Raw genomic sequence first — 22,697 nt, 5'->3', positions numbered from 1 at the left:
TTCTTTCTCTCACGCTATCTCGGCTGTATATCTAACTCTAGTCCCTCTTTCAGTTTCTCATTTCGCTTCTGTATCAAGTACGAGAAAGTGGATAAGCCACTCCTAGGCGGAGAGGAGAGGAGTTTGTAGCCGCGGGGCAGGATTATATGAGACTGCTGATATGCAAGGCTGACATGGGAACCGACCAGGCGTGAGTCTGTTGTGTGAGGGAGAGAAAGGAGACCTTTAATAAAAGGGAGCTGCCTCGTAATGAAGCACCCAAACACTACCCCTGACTGGCCTTCCATCCTATGCCACCATTTCCTTCTGGCCTTGTTTAGAGATCGAGACAGGGAGAATAACATGTAGGAAGTGAGATGGAAACAGATGACTAGGAAGGAGTAAAAATATATATTATTCTCTTGGGTCGAGTGTTGTGTATGTGTTTGTAGGAAAAGGAGGAAGAGGAGGGGGAGGTGGAGTGAGGGAAGAGGGTGTTGAAGTAATAGATGGTGTGATGGAGGGAGGAGCTGTGTGGGTCTGGTATGGTTGGGTGGAGGAGAGGAGGGAGACAGCCACAGTCACAGTGCTGACTCTGTTCCAGGCTGGTGGCCCTGCTCTCTCCAGAGCTGGTCTGGACTGGACTACACACTGTGGCCATTGTACCAGAGCAACCTTCCACTAGAGTGGTAGCTAGCTAGGAGTCAATCAGTTCAGTTTATCCACTGCACAATATCTAGCAAGGACACATTTCCGCATTTCCACATGACTGAATTAGTTGTGAGAATTTGTGTGTGTGAATAGTGTGTTTGAGTGAATGTGTGTGAGAGAGTGTGTCTGAGTGAATGTGTGTGAGAGAGTGTGTCTGAGTGAATGTCTGCACCAGCATTATCATCATGTCGTACAGTATTATTGCCTTGCTGTAATCTACTATTGTAGGAATCTGTAGTTTTGTCTTCTATACAGACAACAGTTGGCCTCATACTGAACTGTACAGTACAGAACAGTAGATTACGTAAGGGGAGTATCAGTTGGAGAATGCTGCATTGTTTTCCTTCCTGGGTCCGCCCAGCCTGTCTTCAGGAGAATAGTGTCCATTCCTGTCATACTGTCCATCATGCTTCATAGATAGGCTTAGCCTCATAGAGATTAACACACACACACACTTTTTTTTATTAATTTTTTTATTTCACCTTTATTTAACCAGGTAAGCCAGTTGAGAACAAGTTCTCATTTACAACTGCGACCTGGCCAAGATAAAGCAAAGCAGTGCGATAAAAACAACAACACAGAGTTACATATGGGGTAAAAAAAACATAAGGTCATAAAATACAACAGAAAATATATATATACAGTGTGTGCAAATGTAGCAAGTTATGGAGGTAAGGCAATAAATAGGCTATAGTGCAAAATAATTACAATTAGTATTAACACTGGAATGCTAGATGTGCAAGAGATTATGTGCAAATAGAGATACTGGGGTGCAAAAGAGCAAAATAAATAACAATATAGGGATGAGGTAGTTGGTTGGGCTAATTTCAGATGGGCTGTGTACAGGTGCAGTGATCGGTAAGGTGCTCTGACAACTGATGCTTAAAGTTAGTGAGGGAGATAAGAGTCTCCAGCTTCAGAGATTTTTGCAATTCGTTCCAGTCATTGGCAGCAGAGAACTGGAAGGAATGGCGGCCAAAGGAGGTGTTGGCTTTGGGAATGACCAGTGAGATATACCTGCTGGAGCGCAGACTACGGGTGGGTGCTGCTATGGTGACCAATGAGCTAAGATAAGGCGGTGATTTGCCTAGCAGTGATTTATAGATGGCCTGGAGCCAGTGGGTTTGACGACGAACATGTAGTGAGGACCAGCCAACAAGAGCGTACAGGTCACAGTGGTGGGTAGTGTATGGGGCTTTGGAGACAAAACGGATGGCACTGTGATAGACTACTTCCAATTTGCTGAGTAGAGTGTTGGAGGCTATTTTGTAAATGACATCGCCGAAGTCAAGGATCGGTAGGATAGTCAGTTTTACGAGGGCATGTTTGGCAGCATGAGTGAAGGAGGCTTTGTTGCGAAATAGGAAGCCGATTCTAGATTTAACTTTGAATTGGAGATTCTTAATGTGAGTCTGGAAGGAGAGTTTACAGTCTAACCAGACACCTAGGTATTTGTAGTTGTCCACATACTCTAGGTCAGACCCGTCGAGAGTGGTGATTCTAGTCGGGTGGGCGGGTGCCAGCAGCGTTCGATTGAAGAGCATGTATTTAGTTTTACTAGTGTTTAAGAGCAGTTGGAGGCTACTGAAGGAGTGTTGTATGGCATTGAAGCTCGTTTGGAGGTTTGTTAACACAGTGTCCAATAAAGGGCCAGATGTATACAAAATGGTGTCGTCTGCGTAGAGGTGGATCTGAGAGTCACCAGCAGCAAGAGCGACATCATTGATATACACGGAGAAAAGAGTCGGCCCAGGAATTGAACCCTGTGGCACCCCCATAGAGACTACCATAGGTCCAGACAACAGGCCCTCCGATTTCACACATTGAACTCTATCTGAGAAGTAGTTGGTGAACCAGGCGAGGCAGTCATTTGAGAAACCAAGGCTATTTAGTCTGCCAATAAGAATGCAGACAGCCTGCAGACAGCTGATTCTTTGTGTGTGGAATGAGTGATGACTGATGGGCTCTGGACAGCTGGACTGCTAATTTGAACCCTGAGACCAGTGACAGATAAGAGTCAGTCAGGAGAATTGATCATGAAGGGAAGCTGAAGTGTAAGGGATGGCTTGCAGACCGCTGTCAGTTACTGATTTGGAGTAGAATGAGGATGGCTTGTTGGCTGTGTTAATGTTCACAAGAGGGGACTTTCCACTATACATTTCTCCTATACATTCATGTTACATGATGATGTTATAATAATAATAATAATAATATGCCATTTAGCAGACGCTTTTATCCAAAGCGACTTACAGTCATGCGTGCATACATTATTTTTTTGTGTATGGGTGGTCCCGGGGATCGAACCCACTACCTTGGCGTTACAAGCACCGTGCTCTACCAGCTGAGCTACAGAGGACCACCATGTTCTCTCACAACCGTTATTTTCTCAAAATCTGTAGGCAATTTTTTACTTCTTATCACATCAATGCTTCCTTTGATAGAAGTGGTGAGTGACTAAGCTCCTGCATTTAGAAATTTAAAACATATGATTTTAGACTGACAAAACGACATACAAACAATGCCCTATAGAATGTTAATGGGTGTACTCTGCTCTGCTGTCCCAAGCGGCTTACACAGTAACCTGTGGACCCCATAGGGCTCTGGTCAAAAGTAGTGTACTATTATAGGGAAAATGGTACCATTTAGGACACAGCCCCAGTAGCTACAGCTACAGTTGTCTCCCTGAGAGGCTATAGCATAGCACTGCTGCTAGGGTAGGGTTAGCTGTATTATTCTACTAGAGCCCTTGGGGTTAGAGCTATGAGAGACATGTAACAACAACACTGGGCTATTTTAAAGTGGGAGTTGGCAGTCCTTTATGTAGGGAATGACTGTGTGTTTTCCACAGCCTCTAGCTTGCCCGGTAACAATGAATCCCCTCTCTCCTGATTGGGCTGCTACGGTGTATTAGCTTCTGTTGAAAGACAAACAGTCCTCAAAGCCTGCGTCCCAAGTGGCACCTTATCCCCTATATAATGCACTACTTTTGACCAGAACCCTTTGGGCCCTGATCAAAAGTAGTGCACTATGCAGGGAATAGGATGCCATTTGGGACAAAGCCTAAGTCTTCAGGAGAGTGTCACTGTATTGTATGATAGCTTGACTTGAGGAATTAACAGCATGCACAAAAACAACACACCTTCCTAGCACAACTCTCTGAAGGAAGTCATGACCTGATGTGCAATTATGTTGTATTTATTTGTCACTTTGCCTTGTTATACCTGTATCCAAAGAATGTTCACCTGTTGCTGTTTCTGTGTGCCCTGTTTCTGAACCCACCATTCTTGCCAATTTTGTGTCCATTTGATTTTCCAATTGGTGCCCCCCCTCCTTTGTACAGATGTAGGATCTTAATTTGATCAGTCTTTTGTTGCTGATAATTTTCCTGCACTGCAGGAAATACAAACTTGTAGTGTATTTGAGTTTTAAAAAGGCTTTCAAAAGTTTGTAATTTCCACTTTGAAATTTGCCCTAAAGAAGAATGTATCAACCCCTACAAGAATGTCCATTCATTATAATCCACATAATATTTCACATTTCCTGTTGCTGCAGGATAATTTTTCTGCTGTAGCTGGCGAAAATTAAGATCCTACATCTGTACTGTACAGTGCTCCTCTGCCCCTCACTGTTGTGCTGTAATCACCTTCTACTAACCCTAACCATAGCCGACAGTAACTCTAACCACCCGCCTTCTACGCCTCTGTCCGTTCGCCATCGTTAGCGCACATCAAAGCTAGCACACAGCGCCCCAGCACAGCAGGCTAGCATTCCTCTGCTCTACTGGGCTGCTGCTGTTGTTCATGAGAAACACCACTGTAGTTAATGACGGCCTATTGTTGTGGCAGAAAACACTGTTTTTTCTCCAGGAATGAATGGTAGGAGGGGAGATAATAACAACCTAATGGAACAGTCCATTCAAATAACTTTCTCCTAGGTAGCTCAAGATGTTCTGAAACACTTGAAGAAAAATAAACTGGGATTAAAAATACTTCAGTCATTCAGAATTCTGAAGAATATTACTTGTGTGAATTTGAATATAGCTGTCTTTATTTTTTAGATGACAGTAATTGAATAATTTATTTAGCGAATGGCTAAAAGATCCACAATGTCACTTCAGTCCTCTTAATCAGAATCTTTCTTCATCTCCATAGCAGTGAAAGAGTGGCCTATAGCGTACTTGAAAGAGCTACAGAGACTGAATGGCTGTGCTTTGAAATGTATAACCAACCCACTGATAAGCATGATAAGCATGTACAACTTTGAGTTTTCAATTTAATCTCAACTTAATTTCCCCATTAGTGGTAACGAAGCAGTTCATTTTATTAAATTAATCTGATAAACAATATATCAAACAGAACTGGCACGACAAATTTTTCTTCCCCTTCTTTTCCCCAGAGTCATTAAATACAATCTAACATTTTATCAGTCAGTCATTGTTGTTTGTACGATTATTGTACAGACAGTGACTAAGTAGACACATTTCTAACTATTAAATATGAAGTATATATTCAAAAGGACTTAGTTGAGCACTTTACCATCCTTTATAAATGTGTAAGGACAAATCAAATCAAAGTTTATTGGTCACATGTGCCGAATACAGCAGGTGTGGTCTTTACAGTGAAATGCTTACTTACGAGCCCGTTCCCAACAATGCAGAGTTAAAAAGTATGAAAAATATTAGCTAAATAAAAAAGGAGATTGTAACACAACAAAAACAATAACGAGGCTCATGGATCACTTCAAACGAGCTAGACAAACTAACACCAAGTTATTATACAATACACAGTATTATCAAATCAAATGTAACTTAACTGCCTAAGGCTCTGGTATAGTTGTGTACCCACCTTAGTGTTGGTTGGTTGGTACAGTAGCAGGTTAGCAGCATCTCTGTTGTGGACCCTGGTGTTCGTTGAGAGTTCAACCAGTGTTGACAGCTACTGTAGCTAACTGACTAGTGTTCTTACACACCCCCAAATGCTCACTCACATACACACACTCACGTTTAGGCATTCAATCTCGCGTGCGTTTGAATCTGTGCTTGCATGCACGTACACACAGCTTTGTTTTCGTGAATTTTCAGGACTATTTGATTCCCATTCAAAATCCTATTTTCCCAAACCCTAACCCTAACCCTTAACCTAACCCTAACCCTAAGCCTTAACCCCTTAACCTAACCCTAACCTTAACCCTAACCTTAACCCCAAACCCTAAACCTAACCCTTAAGCCTAAAATAGCATTTGAACAAATTCAGGACATAAAAAAGTCCAGACTTTTTTTTCTTTTTTTTCTACCTTGTCAGGACATTGTGGTGACTTGTCAGGACATTGTGGTCCTGATAATGTAGGAAAACATGTACATTCTCTCTCACACACACACGGACACATTGCCTTTGAACAGCACTAATCAGAATAGCATCTCTGCCAGCTAACCACACGAGGTAGAGCCATAGAGAGGTCTAAGCTGCATGACTTCTCTACTGCTTAATAAAGTCTTAAATGTTCAATTAAGGAGAAGTTTAGCAAAGAGGCTTTCATACTGAAGGAGCTAATAGGGTGAGAAAGTTTTTTTTTTCATGGATAAGCAGCTTTGGTGATTGCTGACATGTTGAAGTCTTCTTGCTTTCTTTTGCATTATTGGTTAAATTAATGGTTAGCCACTGAAAAGTCACAACTCCAGAGTCTAGGGCCCAGATTCACAAAACCTTATTAAGAATAAATGTATTTTTAAGTGCAATTTTTTCCTTAAGTTATACTTAATGTGTATTCCTCAATAAAGTTATTGGAAATGTTCTCAAGTTTCTTCCTATGTTTCTTCCTAAGAAAAAAGTTACGAAGACATTTGATTCTTGAAAATAATGTTCTTGGATTTCTTCTTGTTTAACGTGTTTCATTCCAAGATAGCTAAACCCTGGTCTTAAACTCAGTGAGAGAAAAAGCTCATGAAAGCAGTTGAACATGTTTAATTCATTCACAAACGTCATCAAAAAGTTTCAGCATTGATTGTTTGAAAACCCAAGAACATGTTTTAGAACAGTAATCTCAATAAGAAATATGCTAGCTTGAATGCCATTACTAGCTAGATTGGTTGCCTAGTGGCAATCATCTTAAGAAGATCGTTAAGACGTTCGTAAGAAGATATTTGAGAAGTTCGTAAGAAAAAAATGAAATCTTAAGATATTGTTGAGGAATTGCACTTACAAACTTTTTTTCTTTATTAAGAAGCTTCTTAAGTTTTTGTGTAAGAAGTGTTTTGTGAATCTGGGTCCAGCACATCTTGCCTATCGGGTTCTTTTGATGCTGATGCTCACTGTGCCTTTCTTAGATATGAGAAGATTCTGACCGTTGTCTGGGACCAGCAAGGTCGCAAGTCGCCAACTGTGTTGGATGTGGACATTGTTTCTGTGTCAGTCAGACTCTTATCTAGGGTATTGTTCTGTGTCATTCAGACTAGTCCAGGGTATTGTTCTGTCATTCAGACTAGTCCATGGTATTGTTCTGTGTCATTCAAACTAGTCTAAAGGTATAGTTCTGTGTCAGTCAGACTAGTCTAGGGTAGAGTTCTGTGTCATGCAAACTAGTCTAGGGTATAGTTCTGTGTCAGTCAGACTCTAGTCTAGTGTATAGTTCTGTGTTAATCAGACTCTAGTCTAGGGTATTGGTTCATTGTATATTTAAATATCAGGGAGAAGATAAGCAAGCAGATACAGCCTGTGTTTCCGTTAGGTGGACTTCACCGCTCTTCTATTGATTGTTTATTGATTGACAGGTAAGTAACAGGTCAGGAACACTTTGGTCTTAGTGGTTGGTTATCAGGGGTCTTTTCTTTTTATGGATCGGTCTGTTTTTACAGTAGCACACAGCAGCACTGATCATAGGCCTTTGCACAAAAAGACACAGCCTCAATTGGTGCCCCACCCTTGGGCTTACTAGACCATTTGGACTGGCCTTTTCCTGTATCCTTTGTTTGAATGGGACCACATTGAAAATATGGCAACCAAATGTGTGGTGGTTTTACTGGTGTGTTTAAAGCTTAAAATGAATCTGCAAATGTCAGCAGTGCCGCATATGGTAGTTGTTAATATCTTGGCTAATAGTCTCTGCTTTATATTAAATGTAAAATTACAAAGAAAGAAGCTGATGGATCTAGTAAACAGAGTAAAGAATTATATTATCTTCCATAATTCATTCTGCAGATGTAAGTTGGCCTGTAACTTCACTACACCAGTGATATTTTGACACTTACAGTAATAGGCCTAGTTCAAAGACCTCTTCAGTCAAACACGTATGAAACAACTTCATTATAGGTCTGAATAGCTTTGGATACTTGGGTAGTCATATTATTTATCTCTTGTGACGTCACGAGAGGCTACACAGCTTTCAGCGGGATTGCTCAAGTAGTGCAAGGAGACAAGGTTCAAACAAAACAAGGATTTTATTATAGGTCTTGGGAAATTAACGAAAATATAACAAAATTCTGTTCTCTTGTGGCTCTTTAAGGGTTAACAGTTCAGGGATGTCTCTTCCACATCCAAAATCATAATTCTCACTCGCTCAGATAACTTTTCCCCAGCCTTACTGTAGTCCACGTTGCAGCTAGTGGCCAACCCAGCAAAAAAGTCCTTCCAAATGTCTCTCACGTCTTTCCACAGGTGCATATATCCAAAGGTGAGTATTTCCCAAAGGTAAGTATCTCCAAATCCTTATATTCCTCATGGAAGTGGACGTGCAGCACTCTTGTCCTCCAGAGAGCCCAGGTTGGAGACTGTGTCTCTTCCCTTCCCAAACCTTCAGCTCATCAGCTCCTGATTTGTTTCAGCTGCGTGGGAATATTGGCCATAGAGGGGTGGAGTTCCCGACCATACCAGCAGATGGAGCCATAGCTGTCTGGGTTTGCAGCCATCTCAGGGGGATGTAACGTCCCTCCAAGACACAGCCTCTCGTGACATCACACTCTGTAAAAAGCAAAAGTGAGTGCTGTCAGTAATGTGCTGACTTGTCTAATAGTAACAAAGCGTTCAGACAGAGGTAACTGTTCAGAACGGCGGGAGGAGGCGGGAGGCTCGGCAGGGTTGGCAGTCTGTCTCACTTTGTTGGCAGTAGTTTGATCTTGTGGCTCAGAGGCATTTTTGTGGAGGCACCGTTTGTTCGTTGACTTGTTGGGACCTGTCGTCGTAAATCCCTGTGTGCTGTTCTTTTCAGCGCAGTGGGACTCGGGGACTCTCTGTATGTTGTTCATAACAGTCCTGTTAATCTTTAATCTGTTTTAATTAGGCATCCAGCGTCAGGTCATTAAGAGGAGAACCCCCTCTGGACCATTCAACATTACAAACGGCACCCCGTTCCCAAACCCTCCATCCTTTTAATAAGACCGACTTGAGGAGAGTGTTGCGGTAGAGAGAGAGACATTTGGAAACATATAAGCGAACAGTACAGAGAGAGAGATAAGGATTATATGTTGTTTTACAAGTTCAGCGTCCTTCGGTCATTGTTTAGAACTGACGCTATGATGGCATGCACATTGCAATGCAAACACAAACACATAACAGTACAGTGACATCCTTCCTGTCTTACAATAATGTTCTCACGTGCACCAACTGCAAACTGACACTAGAGGACAGTGTTTGCATTGATTTGATCTTGTCTCTTTCCCTCTCCATTTTCAATTACATCATACTAGTGAGTGAGTGTTAGGTATTTACACATGTATTCCCATCTAATCTCAGAAACGGTACGAGGAGTTGACTCCCTCGTTATTAATGATTAGGTGGGACATTTTTCCTGAATGTTTCGCAGCATATCATTTTGAGATTCCATTATGCGTTGTTGGCATCCAATGACAAGCCCATCATGGCCCATAGTAATGTCAATGTGCTGTACATAGTTGTGAAATACTTTTAAGATCTTCATATGCTTACTCTGTGTTTGCTCTGGCGTCTGCTCTAGAACCCACAGTGTATATGTGTGTGTGTGCCTGCGTGCGTGCTTGTGTGTACTCGCTCCTGTGTATGCGCCCAACTTGTGTGTGTGTGTATGCAATCTCACGCTGTGTGTTCTGGCCCAAGCCCCTCAGTGAGTGACAGTTTGCCCTGTGTGACAGTGTGTCCTGAATGGCGCCTGACTATGTCCCGAACCAGAGACCGCAGTACACTGCTCTCTGCACACACTGTGGCAGCATGGTCACCCTCAGCAGCACTGAGGTACTGAACACTGTGGTACCGGAGACAGGTGAGTAGAGAAGCCATTTTTGTCTCGTGTTCAGTCATACTTGTAGGATACTGCAGTTGGGTAATTGTCTGTAGCTCAGGATGTTAGTATTTGGGCTGCATGCAAATGTTGTTTGAAGAGACTCGACGACCGGTCATGCTCTCTGATGATCCAAAGGTCAGGATCCTAATTTCTAGAAATAGAATGGTGTGTGTGTGTGTGTGTCGTGTATTATCATATTCACACAGATGCTTTGTGTGCAATGCCAGTATCCTCAGGCTCATATCCTGTCTCAGCTTCATGTAGCAAGAGAAACAGAGAACATAATTTAAACCAGAGACAAATTACTTAGCAACTTTGTCATCTCTGCTCTATTTAACATTGATTGATTTTAGTTTTGGCCTGGATGAGGTTTAGATATTAATTTATCTTTGGGTGAATGCTAACTTGTGATGCAAGCGAAGTCGCTCAATTGCTCAATCTTGTTTACTGAAATCACATTAATCTTGATCGGCAATGATGGGTTGAAACATTTTGCAATAGAGGGTTTGAGTGAATTCCCTCCTATTTTCTCTGTGCCTGATATGCTTTCTGTTGATACTAAAGATATTAAAGCCAGTATAGTAGTGTAGGGCGCAGGTCTCTGGTGACAGCATACCTCACATAGCAGCTGCTGGAATTGATTACTTTGAACGTGGGAGTGGGAGACTGAAACAGACAGTGATGTCATACTGTAGGTTGTAGGCAGACTGTGGGAACTAACTTGGAGATTCATCACTGTCAGCACCGTAAATACTGTACAATAAATCAGCACGCCAGCTCTTGAGAAACTTTTTTAAAATGTGAATTGAGAGACAGTATTTCTGTGGAAACATTTCCTATTTTATTGATATGGTTGCATCGTTGCATGGTTTTGATGGCTATTGTACTGTAGTTATTATTAGTCTTCCCTTTTCCTGCAACTTCTACAGATATCTCTAAAGTTTATCTGTCTCAAATGTCATTTCCTGTGTTTTTATATTGCAACATGTGTTGGTTGATATGAAAACAAACAGACTGCCGTTTAACAATAGAGTACCAACATGCATGAATGGGAACTGATCACAAACTGACACTCTCATTATCACATTTCATACTTTATAATAACCCCTGTTTATCTTACAAGATACTGGATGAAAACATTTGAATGGGAAAATGTTATCCTTGCCTACCTTATACATTTATACTTCTATCTCTTTTTTCAGGCCATGGAAATCACAACGAGGACAGTCCTTTCCTCAGCAGTGCAGATGCTGTCAAGAGGACTGATTTCTATGACAGGAACCTGGCCTTATTTGAGGTCAGTGAGCAAGCCTGTCTTCTGTTTTTAAAGTAACAGTCCAGTGTTTCCAGATTTCTATGAAATATGACCTATAATTAATTACAATATGAGTGAAATTGTTTTCCTATGTTAAAAAGCAGCTTTTTTGTGTTGGAATGGTGTGGGCATACCCCAACAACAGAATGATTTGGGCGTATACCGGTCATAAAAAATATTCATGCGAGTAGACCGCTGAATGGCCAGCTCATCCTCCTCAGGAGGATGACATCATCCTCTATGAGGAAATGGCAAGCATTTTTGAAACGGTCTGTTTGAGATCCAAGTTTGAGGTGGGTGTTTCTGTCCACAAAATAGGAGTATAGGATGAATCAACAAAATTTTTTGGGTATGAGTTAACAGAATATGGACTTTTAAAAGTGAGATTTTCACTGGACAGTTACTTTAAGACTGGCTCTCAGTGACACTGATACTGATACATGACATGATTATACACAACATGTCACATGTTTTAACATCAATATTTGCTAGTCTCAACTGCCTAGATTGATCGATCACTAGATAGACCACCACTCCTCCAACAAATACAGTGCAGGCACAGATTCAGTTCCTTACACTGCACTATAATACCCTTTTACTGTTGGCTATAGCACCCTAAAGACACATCAGGTACCCACCCACCTCTAACTATTCCCTGTCCTGCTGTCCCTGTCCTGCAGGAGGAGTTGGACATCCGTCCCAAGGTGTCGTCTCTCCTCAGCCGGCTGGTCAACTACACCAACATTACCCAGGGGGCCAGGGAGCACGAGGAGGCCGAGAACACAGGGACGTCACTCAGGAAGGCCCCAAAGGTCAGAAGTCACAAAGACTGGAGAAAAACTACCTCTCTTTCTTTTCAGATTCAAACAGGCTTTAGTCTCTCTCTCTCTACCCCTCCCCCTCTGTCTCTGCGCATGTTTGGATCTGAGCTTGCATGCGTGTGCTTTGGGTTGTGTTGGTGCCTGTTTGTTACAGGCTGTGCCCTGTGGGCCCCCTGGTGAGAATTGATCAATATTTTACCTGATCAATACTTCTTGTCAATTAGCTATTTCCTGTGGGTCTATCTGTGCTACATACCATATACAGAAACACAAAAACATAGACACTGAAACACACCATACACACTGAAATACACTGAAACACACTACACACACAAATATGGGAAACTACAGCAGTGCTATCACTCATCTGTTTTCTGTCTTCTTTCTGTTGCTGTTTATGTTTGATTCCTGCACCCTTCCTGATTGATGTTAGATATCAATTATAGTTAATGTGAATTTCTCTTCCTCTCTCACTCTCTCTGTCTGTTCTCTCTTTATCTCTCTCTGTTCTCTCTCTCTCTCTCTCTTTCTTTCTCTCTCTCTCTCTCTCTCTCTCTCTCTCTCTTTCTTTCTCTCTCTCTCTCTCTCTCTCTCTCTCTCTCTCTCTCTCTCTCTCTCTCTCTCTCTCTCTCTCTCTCTCTCTCTCTCTCTCTCTCTCTCTCTCTCTCTCTCTCTCTCTCTCTCTCTCTCTCTCTCTCTCTCTCGCTGTCTCTGTCTCACTTCATGTCTCTCTCTCTGCAGTCACCCAACATGGGTACCCTGATGGGAGTCTACCTGCCCTGTCTACAGAACATCTTTGGTGTCATCCTGTTCCTTCGTCTAACGTGGATCGTGGGCACAGCCGGCATCGTCCAGTCATTCCTCATCGTCCTCATGTGCTGCTCATGTGTTAGTACACACACACATTGTGGATGCACACACACACACAGGCACACTCACATGCACACATGCACACATGCACACACACACACACACACACACACACACATACACACTGTCTGGCAATGTTAGAAGACCATTGACACTCTGTTCTTGTCCACTTGCCAAACCCCCTGTTAAAACTGGGTAACCAGCCAGTCTGCCAGTTAACATTACTAGGCTGAATAAAACCCACAGCATTTCAATCAATTTACATATCCTGCTGTTTACTCCAAAGGAAATGTAATGTATTTGTGGTTCATGTCTCAACCATTCCAATATGATTTATGAATTATGTCCAGTTGTGCAATGACAAGTGATGCCTCTAATGCTAAGTGTGTTTATTATGTGGATAAAGAGCTCAGCGTATTGGTTGATTGGCACAACAGAAAACATCCAGAACTCTCTCACAAAGACTGACCTTATTTTATGGTGTTCATATTCTCTCCTCTTTTACAGACAATGCTCACTGCCATATCCATGAGTGCCATAGCTACAAATGGTGTTGTCCCAGGTGAGGGTACAGTACAAGCGTTGAAGATTGAGAATCCAAACTTAAATGTTACACTTAAAACACTTTAGTTGTAACAGTTACATAAACATGACATTAACAAGATAATGTAATTGTTAATTACATTAATAACAAATTAACCAATAATCACACCGTCAGTCTATTCTGACATCAGACCAGTTTCATCCATATGAACTCTGTTCTGCTCTGTTATAGCCGGAGGGGCGTACTTCATGATCTCTCGTTCCCTGGGTGCTGAGTTTGGTGGGGCTGTAGGAATCTGTTTCTATCTGGGAACAACCTTCGCTGCTGCCATGTACATACTGGGAGCTATAGAGATCTTCCTGGTGAGTTATCTGTTGCTCCCAAATGGCACCCTATTCCCTATTTAGTGCACTACTTTTGATCAGGGCCTATAGTAGTGCACTATGTAGGGAATAGGGTGCCATTTGGGATGTAACCAAAAAAACGCAGTAAAATAGGTCAATGTACTCAATCATATTGAGATGGAGTAACTTACATGTAAAAAATGGGATCCAATAACATCAGATGAACAGAAATTTGATCCATGTAATGTTACTGTTGTAGACTGTAGTATATGACTGATATTTGTATATTCGGAGTACTCAAAATAGATACATATAAAGTGAAAGACGTCTGTTCTGACCTTATAGCGAGTTGTAGAAGTCATTATAAGTGCATTAAGAATACACATATAAGGCATTATATGTGTGTTCCCAGTGGTGGAAAAAGTACCCAATTGTCATACTTGAGTAAAAGTAAAGATACCTTAATAGAAATGACTCAAGTAAAAGTGAAAGTCACCCAGTAAAATACTACTTGAGTAAAAGTCTAAAAGTATTTGGTTTTAAATATACTTAAGTATCAAAAGTAAATGTAATTGCTAAAATATACTTAAGTATCAAAAGTAAAAAATTAGCCAGGAGCACGCTCCAACACTCAGACATAATTTAAAAACGAAGTACAGTGGCTTGCGAAAGTATTCACCCCCCTTGGCATTTTTCCTATTTTGTTGTCTTACAACCTGGAATTAAAATGGATTTTTGGGGGTTTGTATCATTTGATTTACACAACATGCCTACCACTTGGAAGATGCAAAATATTTTTTATTGTGAAACAAACAAGAAAAAATACAAAAAAACGTGCACAACTATTCACCCCCCAAAGTCAATACTTTTGTGACGAGTACTGAGGATACGAAGAGGCAGGATGCAGACGCAGGAATCAACAATGTAAAGGTTTACTTAACACTGCGCAAGAGAACAACAAGACACTAACAATCACACACAACACCGAACAGTCCAGGGCTATATAGGGGTGGTGATGAGATGATGAGGTGCAGGTGCGCTGGAGGAGATTAGGGTGCATTGGGTTTCCATTCCGGTGTTGCCGAGGTGGTGTGCTCAGACCGGTGGCTCAGTAGACCGGCTAATCAGAGCGCCGGAGGGGAGCAACGGGAGGAGACGTGACAACTTTGTAGAGCCACCTTTTGCAGCAATTACAGCTGCAAGTCTCTTGGGGTATGTCTCTATAAGCTTGGCACATCTAGCCACTTGGATTTTTGCCCATTCTTCAAGGCAAAACTGCTCCAGCTCCTTCAAGTTGGATGGGTTCCGCTGGTGTACAGCAATCTTTGAAGTCATACCACAGATTCTCAATTGGATTGAGGTCTGGGCTTTGACTAGGCCATTCCAAGACATTTAAATGTTTCCCCTTAAACCACTCGAGTGTTGCTTTAGCAGTATGCTTATGGTCATTGTCCTGGTGGAAGGTGAACCTCCGTCCCAGTCTCAAATCTCTGGAAGACTGAAACAGATTTCCCTCAAGAATTTCCCTGTATTTAGCGCCATCCATCATTCCTTCAATTCTGACCAGTTTCCTAGTCCCTGCCGATGAAAAACATCCCCACAGCATGATGCTGCCACCACAATGCTTCTCTATGGGGATGGTGTTCTCGGGGTGATGAGAGGTGTTGGGTTTGCGCCAGACATAGCGTTTTCCTTGATGGCCAAAAAGCTCAATTTTAGTCTCGTCTGACCAGAGTACCTTCTTCCATATGTTTGGGGAGTCTCCCACATGCCTTTTAGCGAACACCAAATGTGTTTGCTTATTTTTTTCTTTAAGCAATGGCTTTTTTCCGGCCACTCCTCCGTAAAGCCCAGCTCTGTGGAGTGTACGGCTTAAAGTGGTCCTATGGACAGATTCTCCAATCTCCGCTGTGGAGCTTTGCAGCTCCTTCAGTGTTATCTTTGGTCTCTTTGTTGCCTCTCTGATTAATGCCCTCCTTGCCTGGTCCGTGAGATTTGGTGGGCAGCCCTCTCTTCGCAGGTTTGTTGTGGTGCCATATTCTTTCAATTTTTTAATAATGGATTTAATGGTGCTCCGTGGGATGTTCAAAGTGTTGGATATTTTTTTATAACTCAACCCTGATCTGTGCTTCTCTGCAACTTTGTCCCTGACCTGTTTGGAGAGCTCCTTGGTCTTCATGGTGCCACTTGCTTGGTTGTGCCCCTTGCTTAGTGGTGTTTCAGAACAGGTGTATATATACATGTGACAGATCATGTGACACTTAGATTGCACACAGGTGGATTTTATTTAACTAATTATGTGACTTCTGAAGGTAATTGGTTGCACCAGATCTTATTTAGGGGCTTCATAGCAAAGTGGGTGAATACATATGCACGCACCACTTTTCCGTTATTTATCTTTTAGAATTTTTTGAAACAAGTTATTTTTTTCATTTCACTTCACCAATTTGGACTATTTTGTGTATGTCCATTACATTAAATCCATATAAAAATCCATTTAAATTACAGGTTGTAATGCAACAAAATAGGAAAAACGGCAAGGGGGATGAATACTTTTGCAAGGCACTGTATGTGTTTAGTGAGTCCACCAGATCAAAGGCAGTAGGGATGACCAGGGATGTTCTCTTGATAAGTGTGTGAATTGGACCATTTTCCTGTCCTGCTAAGCATTCAAAATGTAACGAGTACTTTTGGGTGTCAGGGAAAATGTATGGAGTAAAATGTACATAATTTTCTTTAGGAATGTAGTGAAGTAAAAGTAAAAGTTGTCAAAAATATAGATAGTAAAGTAAAGATACCAAAAAAACTACTTAAGTAGTACTTTCAAGTATTTTTACTTAAGTACTTTACACTTTACACCATTGTGTGTGCCTCACAGAAAGTGTACTTACTTAAATTACTTCTGTTGTCATTGTCCTCTCCCAGAAATACCTGGTCCCCCAGGCGGCCATCTTCCACGCCAGCGACCACCACGGGGGCGACAGTGCCATCCTCAACAACATGAGGGTCTACGGCACCATCTGTCTCAGTCTCATGGCCGTGGTGGTTTTTGTGGGGGTGAAATACGTCAACAAGCTGGCCTCTCTCTTCCTGGCCTGTGTCATTATCTCTATTGTCTCCATCTACGCCGGGGCCATCAAGTCCATTTTCCAACCGCCCGACTTCTCGTAAGGCACTGTGTATTTGTTGACTTCTTTGTCTAAACAGGAAATGGGGATAATGGTATAATTTGTGTGGATTTAATTTGGTGTTAATGAATGTTCAGTTTTTCCCCAACGGAAGCCAAGACACTTGTTGTTCCGCTGGCTGGAATGGTCCAGGGAGATATAATTGTATTTCCATTGTTGAACTTTGTCCTAAAGATGTAGCTACTGTACGCATACTGTAAATGTTTTTCAGTGTAGCTATAATGTAGCTAATATTTGATCTAACGTAGAGTGAAAACACAGATATTATCATCACATTATCATGACATGTTTTCATCACTCTGTTGATAATCATAACCAATAATATCCCTCTTTCTCCAGGATCTGTATGTTGGGTAACAGGACATTGGTGAGAGATCAGTTTGACGTGTGTAGTAAGACGGTTCTACAGGGCAATGTGACTGTAGCTAGTCAGCTTTGGAGGAACTTCTGTAGCTCTGGCAACATAAGTAGTCCTCAATGTGATGACTACTTCAACCAGAACAACGTTACAGAGATACAGGGAATACCAGGACTGGCCAGCGGCATCATCAGCGGTAAGGACCATAGTTGTAATGATATGGCTATTACCACACTGGGTGAAGTCTAGGATACAGATCTAAGATCAGCTTCCCCCTCCCACAATCCTAACCTTAACCATTAATGGCGGGAAATGTATAACTGACCCAATATTAGCGTCTAGGGGCAAATTCACTCGTTTACTATAGCCATTGGGGACCAGCCAGCTATGGGGCAGCAGAGCCACATCCACTTTACAATGGTGATATGTAATTACAGTAAAACATGCACTTTGAGATTTTCTGCAGACTTTGTGTACAACATGTTTGTAGTGATTTAGCTATCTAAAAAGTGAATTTATATATACTATTATAACAATAATTTGTGATGCTGTAGTGCAGGACTTCCCAACCCTGTTCCTGGAGAGCTATCATGCTGTAGGTTTTTGCTCCAACCCTAATCTAGCACATCTGATTCTAATAATTGGCGAATATTTTTTTTTTTTGGGTCATTTAGCAGACGCTCTTATCCAGAGCAATTAGAGTTAAGTGCCTTGCTCAAGGGCACATCAACAGATTTTTCACCTAGTCAGCTCAGGGATTAGAAAATTAGGATTTCGTTTACTGGCATAACGCTCTTACCCACTAAGCTACCTGCAACCATTAATCAGGTTAGTAACACCTGGGGTTGGAGCGAAATCCTACAGTAGGGTAGCTCCCCAGGAACAGGGTTGGGCAACCCTGCTGTAGAGCTTTGGTGGGTGTTGCTGTGCCGTTAGGGGGATGTCATTACGTTGCTTACTTTGTGGATGGGATGCTAGCATATCTATAAAGTTTGTTCCTGATGTGTATTGTAGATAACATGTGGGGAGACTACCTGGAGAAGGGTCAGATCTTGGAGAAGGCTGGTCTGCCCTCAGTAGACGTCCACGGGGCTGTGGAGAGCTTCGGCCTGTACGTCTCAGCTGACATCGCTACCTCCTTCACCCTCCTGGTGGGAATCTTCTTTCCCTCCGCCACAGGTAAGACCTGGCAACCCAGAGCCATAACTGGTAACCCAGACCATGAACTGGCAACACCAGACCAATTGACCAGCTGGCAACCCAGAGACATGTTTGTTCACTGATTGGTTGAGTCAACATTCTGAGTGTTGTCAGTAACTGATGTGTGTCCTTCATGTCCCTGTACTGTAGGTATCATGGCAGGCTCCAACAGATCAGGAGATCTGAAAGATGCTCAGAAGTCCATCCCTATTGGAACCATTTTGGCTATAACCACTACTACCCTTGTCTGTATCCTTCCATGGAGTCAATAGTCAAATCAAATCAGCGTTTATTTGTCACGTGCACAGGATACAGCAGGTGTAAACGGTACAGTGAAATGCCTACCTGCAAGCTCTTCCTTGTCCATATCAATAGGCAGTGTTGTGCCCAAGTTGTTCGATGTCTAGATACATCTGTGTTCCATACTGCATGTGTTTCTGTATGTTCCTTAACATCCTGCCGTCAGATTTCAGCTCTGTTGTTCTGTTTGGGGCCTGTATTGAAGGAGTGGTCCTAAGGGACAAGTAAGTGAACCTGTCTGTAGCATTAGGCCACATCTTTGACATCACAAGCTACATTCAAGTCCAGACAATGGCATGTCTGCTTCTCAACATCATATAGTACAAAGCTTTTAATTATATTTGTTGGTATGGCAAAGCACTTCAAATGCTGTGTTTGTTGGTATTGATAATGGCCTCACTAACAGGTCCATGTCCTCTCCTGTCCTGTAGGTTTGGGGATGCAGTCAGTAAGAACCTGGTTGTGGGGACTCTGTCCTGGCCCTCCCCCTGGGTCATCGTGATTGGCTCCTTTTTCTCCACCGTGGGGGCGGGACTACAGTCCCTGACCGGCGCCCCTCGTCTCCTACAGGCCATCGCCAAGGACAACATCATCCCCTTCCTTAGGGTAGGACCAGCCACCTCGGCAGGTAGCCTAGCGGTTAAGAGCATTGGGACAGTAACCAAAAGGCAGCTGGTTCAAATCCCAGAGCCGACTAGGTGAAAAATATGCCGATGTGCTCTTGAGCAAGGCACTTAACCCTAATTGCTCTGGATAAGAGTGTTTGCTACAATGTAAAAAATTATACACTGGCTATCAGAGCCTTTGTGGTTGGAGCTGTATTGTACATACACACTGTTGTGTCATTTCTATAAAATGCAGAGCTGTTAGTGGACCGGAAAACACAGCCATAATTCAAGGTTTCTCTAGCTGCCACCACTGTTTGTACACATTGCTCGGCTCTATGCCCGTGTATGGTTACAGTGGCCCTACGATATGATACACAACTACAAACTACAGTGAACAAGAGAATCGAGTTGCGGATGTCTTTGCTTACTCATTTGAATGAAGCTGAACATATGAGTTAATTTGCATTCCCACATTTCAATTCTTGTTGGTAGAAGAGGATTAGCTATATAAAAGAAGGTAATGTTATGGTTGAGTAACCCTGGTCTATGATCAGCTTAAGCAACCATGAAGAATCAGGTACCAAAAACTGGCCTAGGACCAGCACTTAAAGGCCCAATGCAGCCGTTTTTCAATCAATATCAAATCATTTCTGGGTAACAATTAAGTACCTTACTGTCATAGTTTTCTATTAAAATAGAAAAAAATAGCTTTTTTAGCAAAAAAACTATTTCTCAAGCAAGAATTTAGCTAGGACTGTCTGGGAGTGGTCCGAGTGGGGTGGGGAAAACTAAAACTAGCTGTTATTGGCAGGGAGGTTGGAACTCTATTTGTTATTGGTCTATTAAAGCTGCACTATGCAGAAATCGCTCTGCCATTTCCTGGTTGCTAAAATTCGAATAGTTTGCCTAATTTCAGTTTATGTGACAAAACAAGCGCACGTATAGTGTAGAGAATCATTGTACCATCTAAACCATTGTGAAATATCTTTTCCATAACCAAACATATATTGTATTTTCAGCTGTTTGAAGCTGGTGTGCAAAACTGAAAGTAAAAGACGCAAAAACAACACTTAAGAACTGGAAGCATATAAATAATGCACATAGAACATATTTACCGCTTCTTAGACTTGCTTTCAATGAGAACGACGGATCTCCCGAGTGGCGCCGTGGTCTAAGGCACTGCATCGCAGTGCTAGCTGTGCCACAAGAGATCCTGGTTTGAATCCAGGCTCTGTCGTAGCCGGCCGCGACAGGGAGACCCATGGAGCGGCGCACAATTGGTCCAGGGTAGGGGAGGGAATGGCCGGCAGGGATGTAGCTCAGTTGGTAGAGCATGGCGTTTGCAACGCCAGGGTTGTGGGTTCGATTCCCACGGGGGGCCAGTATGAAAAATTAAAATATAAAAATAACTAACTGTAAGTCGCTCTGGATAAGAGCGTCTGCTAAATGACTAAAATGTAAATCTATAACTCACATTTCTATGTGAATTTGGTCGGGTCGCCCAAAAAGTTACATATTGCAGCTTTAACCAATTTACTGCCTGGTGATGTCACCAGACAAGCCGAAACTCCCACCCTTGCAAACCTGCTGATTAGGAGGTCCTGTGTAGATTGTATTTTCAATCAGCAACTATCAGGAAATAACACTGATAAAATAAAAAAAATCACATTGGCCTCCCGAGTGACGCAGCAGTCGAAGGCACTGCATTGCGGTGCTTGAGGCGTCACTACAGACCTGGGTTTGATCCCAGGCTGTTTCACAACCGGCTGTGACCGGGAGTCCCATAGGGCAGCGCACAATTGGCCCAGCATTGTCCGGGTTAGGGGAGGGTTTTGCCAGGGGGGGGCTTTACTTGGCTCATCACGCACTAGCGACTCCTTGTGGTAGGCCGGGCGCCTGCAGGCTGATTTCGGCCGTCAGTTGAACAGCGTTTCCTCAGGCACATTGGTGCAGCTGGCTTCCGGGTTAAGCGGGTGGGTGTTAAGAAGCGCAGTTTGGCGGGTTATGTTTCGGAGGACGCATGACTCAACCTTCACCTCTCCCGAGCCCATTGGGGAGTTGCAGCGATGAGACAAGATCGTAATTGGATATTTATAGTTACATTTTAGTCATTTAGCAGATGCTCTTATCCAGAGCAACTTACAGTTAGTGAGTGCATATATTTTCATACTAGTCCCCAGTGGGAATCGAACCCACAACCCTGGCATTGCAAGCGCCATGCTCTACCAACTGAGCTTCACGGGATATCATGAAATTGGGGAGAAAAAATAGGGTAAAAAAAAATCTGCGCACTTTTACAGCGTTAGTTTCATCAGCCGTTGTACAATCTGATACAAAAAACAGGGAAAAGGCTTAATTTTGACTGCACTGGGCCTTTAAAGCCACACAATCCATAAATTATCTGTCCCCTTGGCTACAATACAACAATTAACCTAAAATAAAACAAATAAAAAACAAACAAACCATTAAAAAAACAATGAATGTATTTCAAAAATACATATTTCTGTTATCTGTAAAGAAAATGGACAATGAAGTGTATCTTTTCTTATTTCCTGGGGCAGGTGTTTGGTCATGGCAAGGCCAATGGGGAGCCAACCTGGGCACTGTTACTGACAGGACTCATCGCTGAGCTGGGCATCCTCATAGCCTCTCTGGACATGGTGGCCCCTATCCTCTCCATGTGAGTCACACACACACACGTGCACGAAATAGACTAAACACACAGGTGCATGCACACAGACAAGGAAAAACACACACATGCATGCACACAAACACACTAAACACACACATGCAGACACGCAGACACAACAAACATGATGATTAAAAAACAGTCAAATAGGGATTATTTCAACTCAGATCCATATTCATTACATAATGGTATGTTGTGTGAACTTGCTGAACTTACTCCCATCAGCCAAAGTCATGTACCTTACATGGGAGAAAACAGACTCTTGATGACTCTACTTCCCCTCTCACACACTGTTAATAAACCATTTTCAATGTGTGTGTATCTAGTGGTTATTCCACTCCATCTCACAGATGTTTTAATGAACATTATGGTCCTCTGTGGAGTACTTTGGGCGGCAGGTAGCCTAGCGGTTAAGAGGCTGGCCCAATAACTGAAAGGTTGCTGGTTCAAATTCCTGAGCTGACAAAGGTGAAAAATCTGTTAATGTGCCCTTGAGCAAGGCACTTAACCCTACTTTCTCCTGT

At 42.5% G+C, this 22,697-nt stretch overlaps 1 protein-coding gene across 3 annotated transcripts in view; it reads left to right on the top strand.

Annotated features, from left to right (window-relative positions):
- The window catches only part of slc12a4 (solute carrier family 12 member 4), a 31,673-nt gene that overhangs the window by 1,272 nt on the left and 7,704 nt on the right, over window positions 1-22,697 (top strand). The window contains exons 1-13 of one of the 3 annotated variants that reach the window (XM_041895390.2): window positions 9,571-9,915; window positions 11,139-11,233; window positions 11,932-12,063; window positions 12,814-12,960; window positions 13,450-13,504; window positions 13,718-13,848; window positions 16,756-16,997; window positions 17,358-17,572; window positions 18,391-18,555; window positions 18,727-18,825; window positions 19,043-19,100; window positions 19,308-19,482; window positions 22,046-22,164. In XM_041895390.2, coding sequence (XP_041751324.1) covers window positions 9,798-9,915; window positions 11,139-11,233; window positions 11,932-12,063; window positions 12,814-12,960; window positions 13,450-13,504; window positions 13,718-13,848; window positions 16,756-16,997; window positions 17,358-17,572; window positions 18,391-18,555; window positions 18,727-18,825; window positions 19,043-19,100; window positions 19,308-19,482; window positions 22,046-22,164 — 1,751 coding nt within the window. In that variant the 5' untranslated portion in view covers window positions 9,571-9,797. Of the gene's footprint in view, window positions 1-9,570; window positions 9,916-10,304; window positions 10,628-11,138; window positions 11,234-11,931; window positions 12,064-12,813; window positions 12,961-13,449; window positions 13,505-13,717; window positions 13,849-16,755; window positions 16,998-17,357; window positions 17,573-18,390; window positions 18,556-18,726; window positions 18,826-19,042; window positions 19,101-19,307; window positions 19,483-22,045; window positions 22,165-22,697 lie in introns of those variants that run through there. The other 2 variants (XM_045225044.1, XM_045225043.1) reach the window with 2 other exon arrangements.

Source organism: Coregonus clupeaformis, chromosome 15 (assembly GCF_020615455.1).
Source record: "Coregonus clupeaformis isolate EN_2021a chromosome 15, ASM2061545v1, whole genome shotgun sequence".
Lineage (NCBI taxonomy): Eukaryota > Metazoa > Chordata > Actinopteri > Salmoniformes > Salmonidae > Coregonus > Coregonus clupeaformis.
This window is presented reverse-complemented; position numbering and strand designations above follow the sequence as displayed.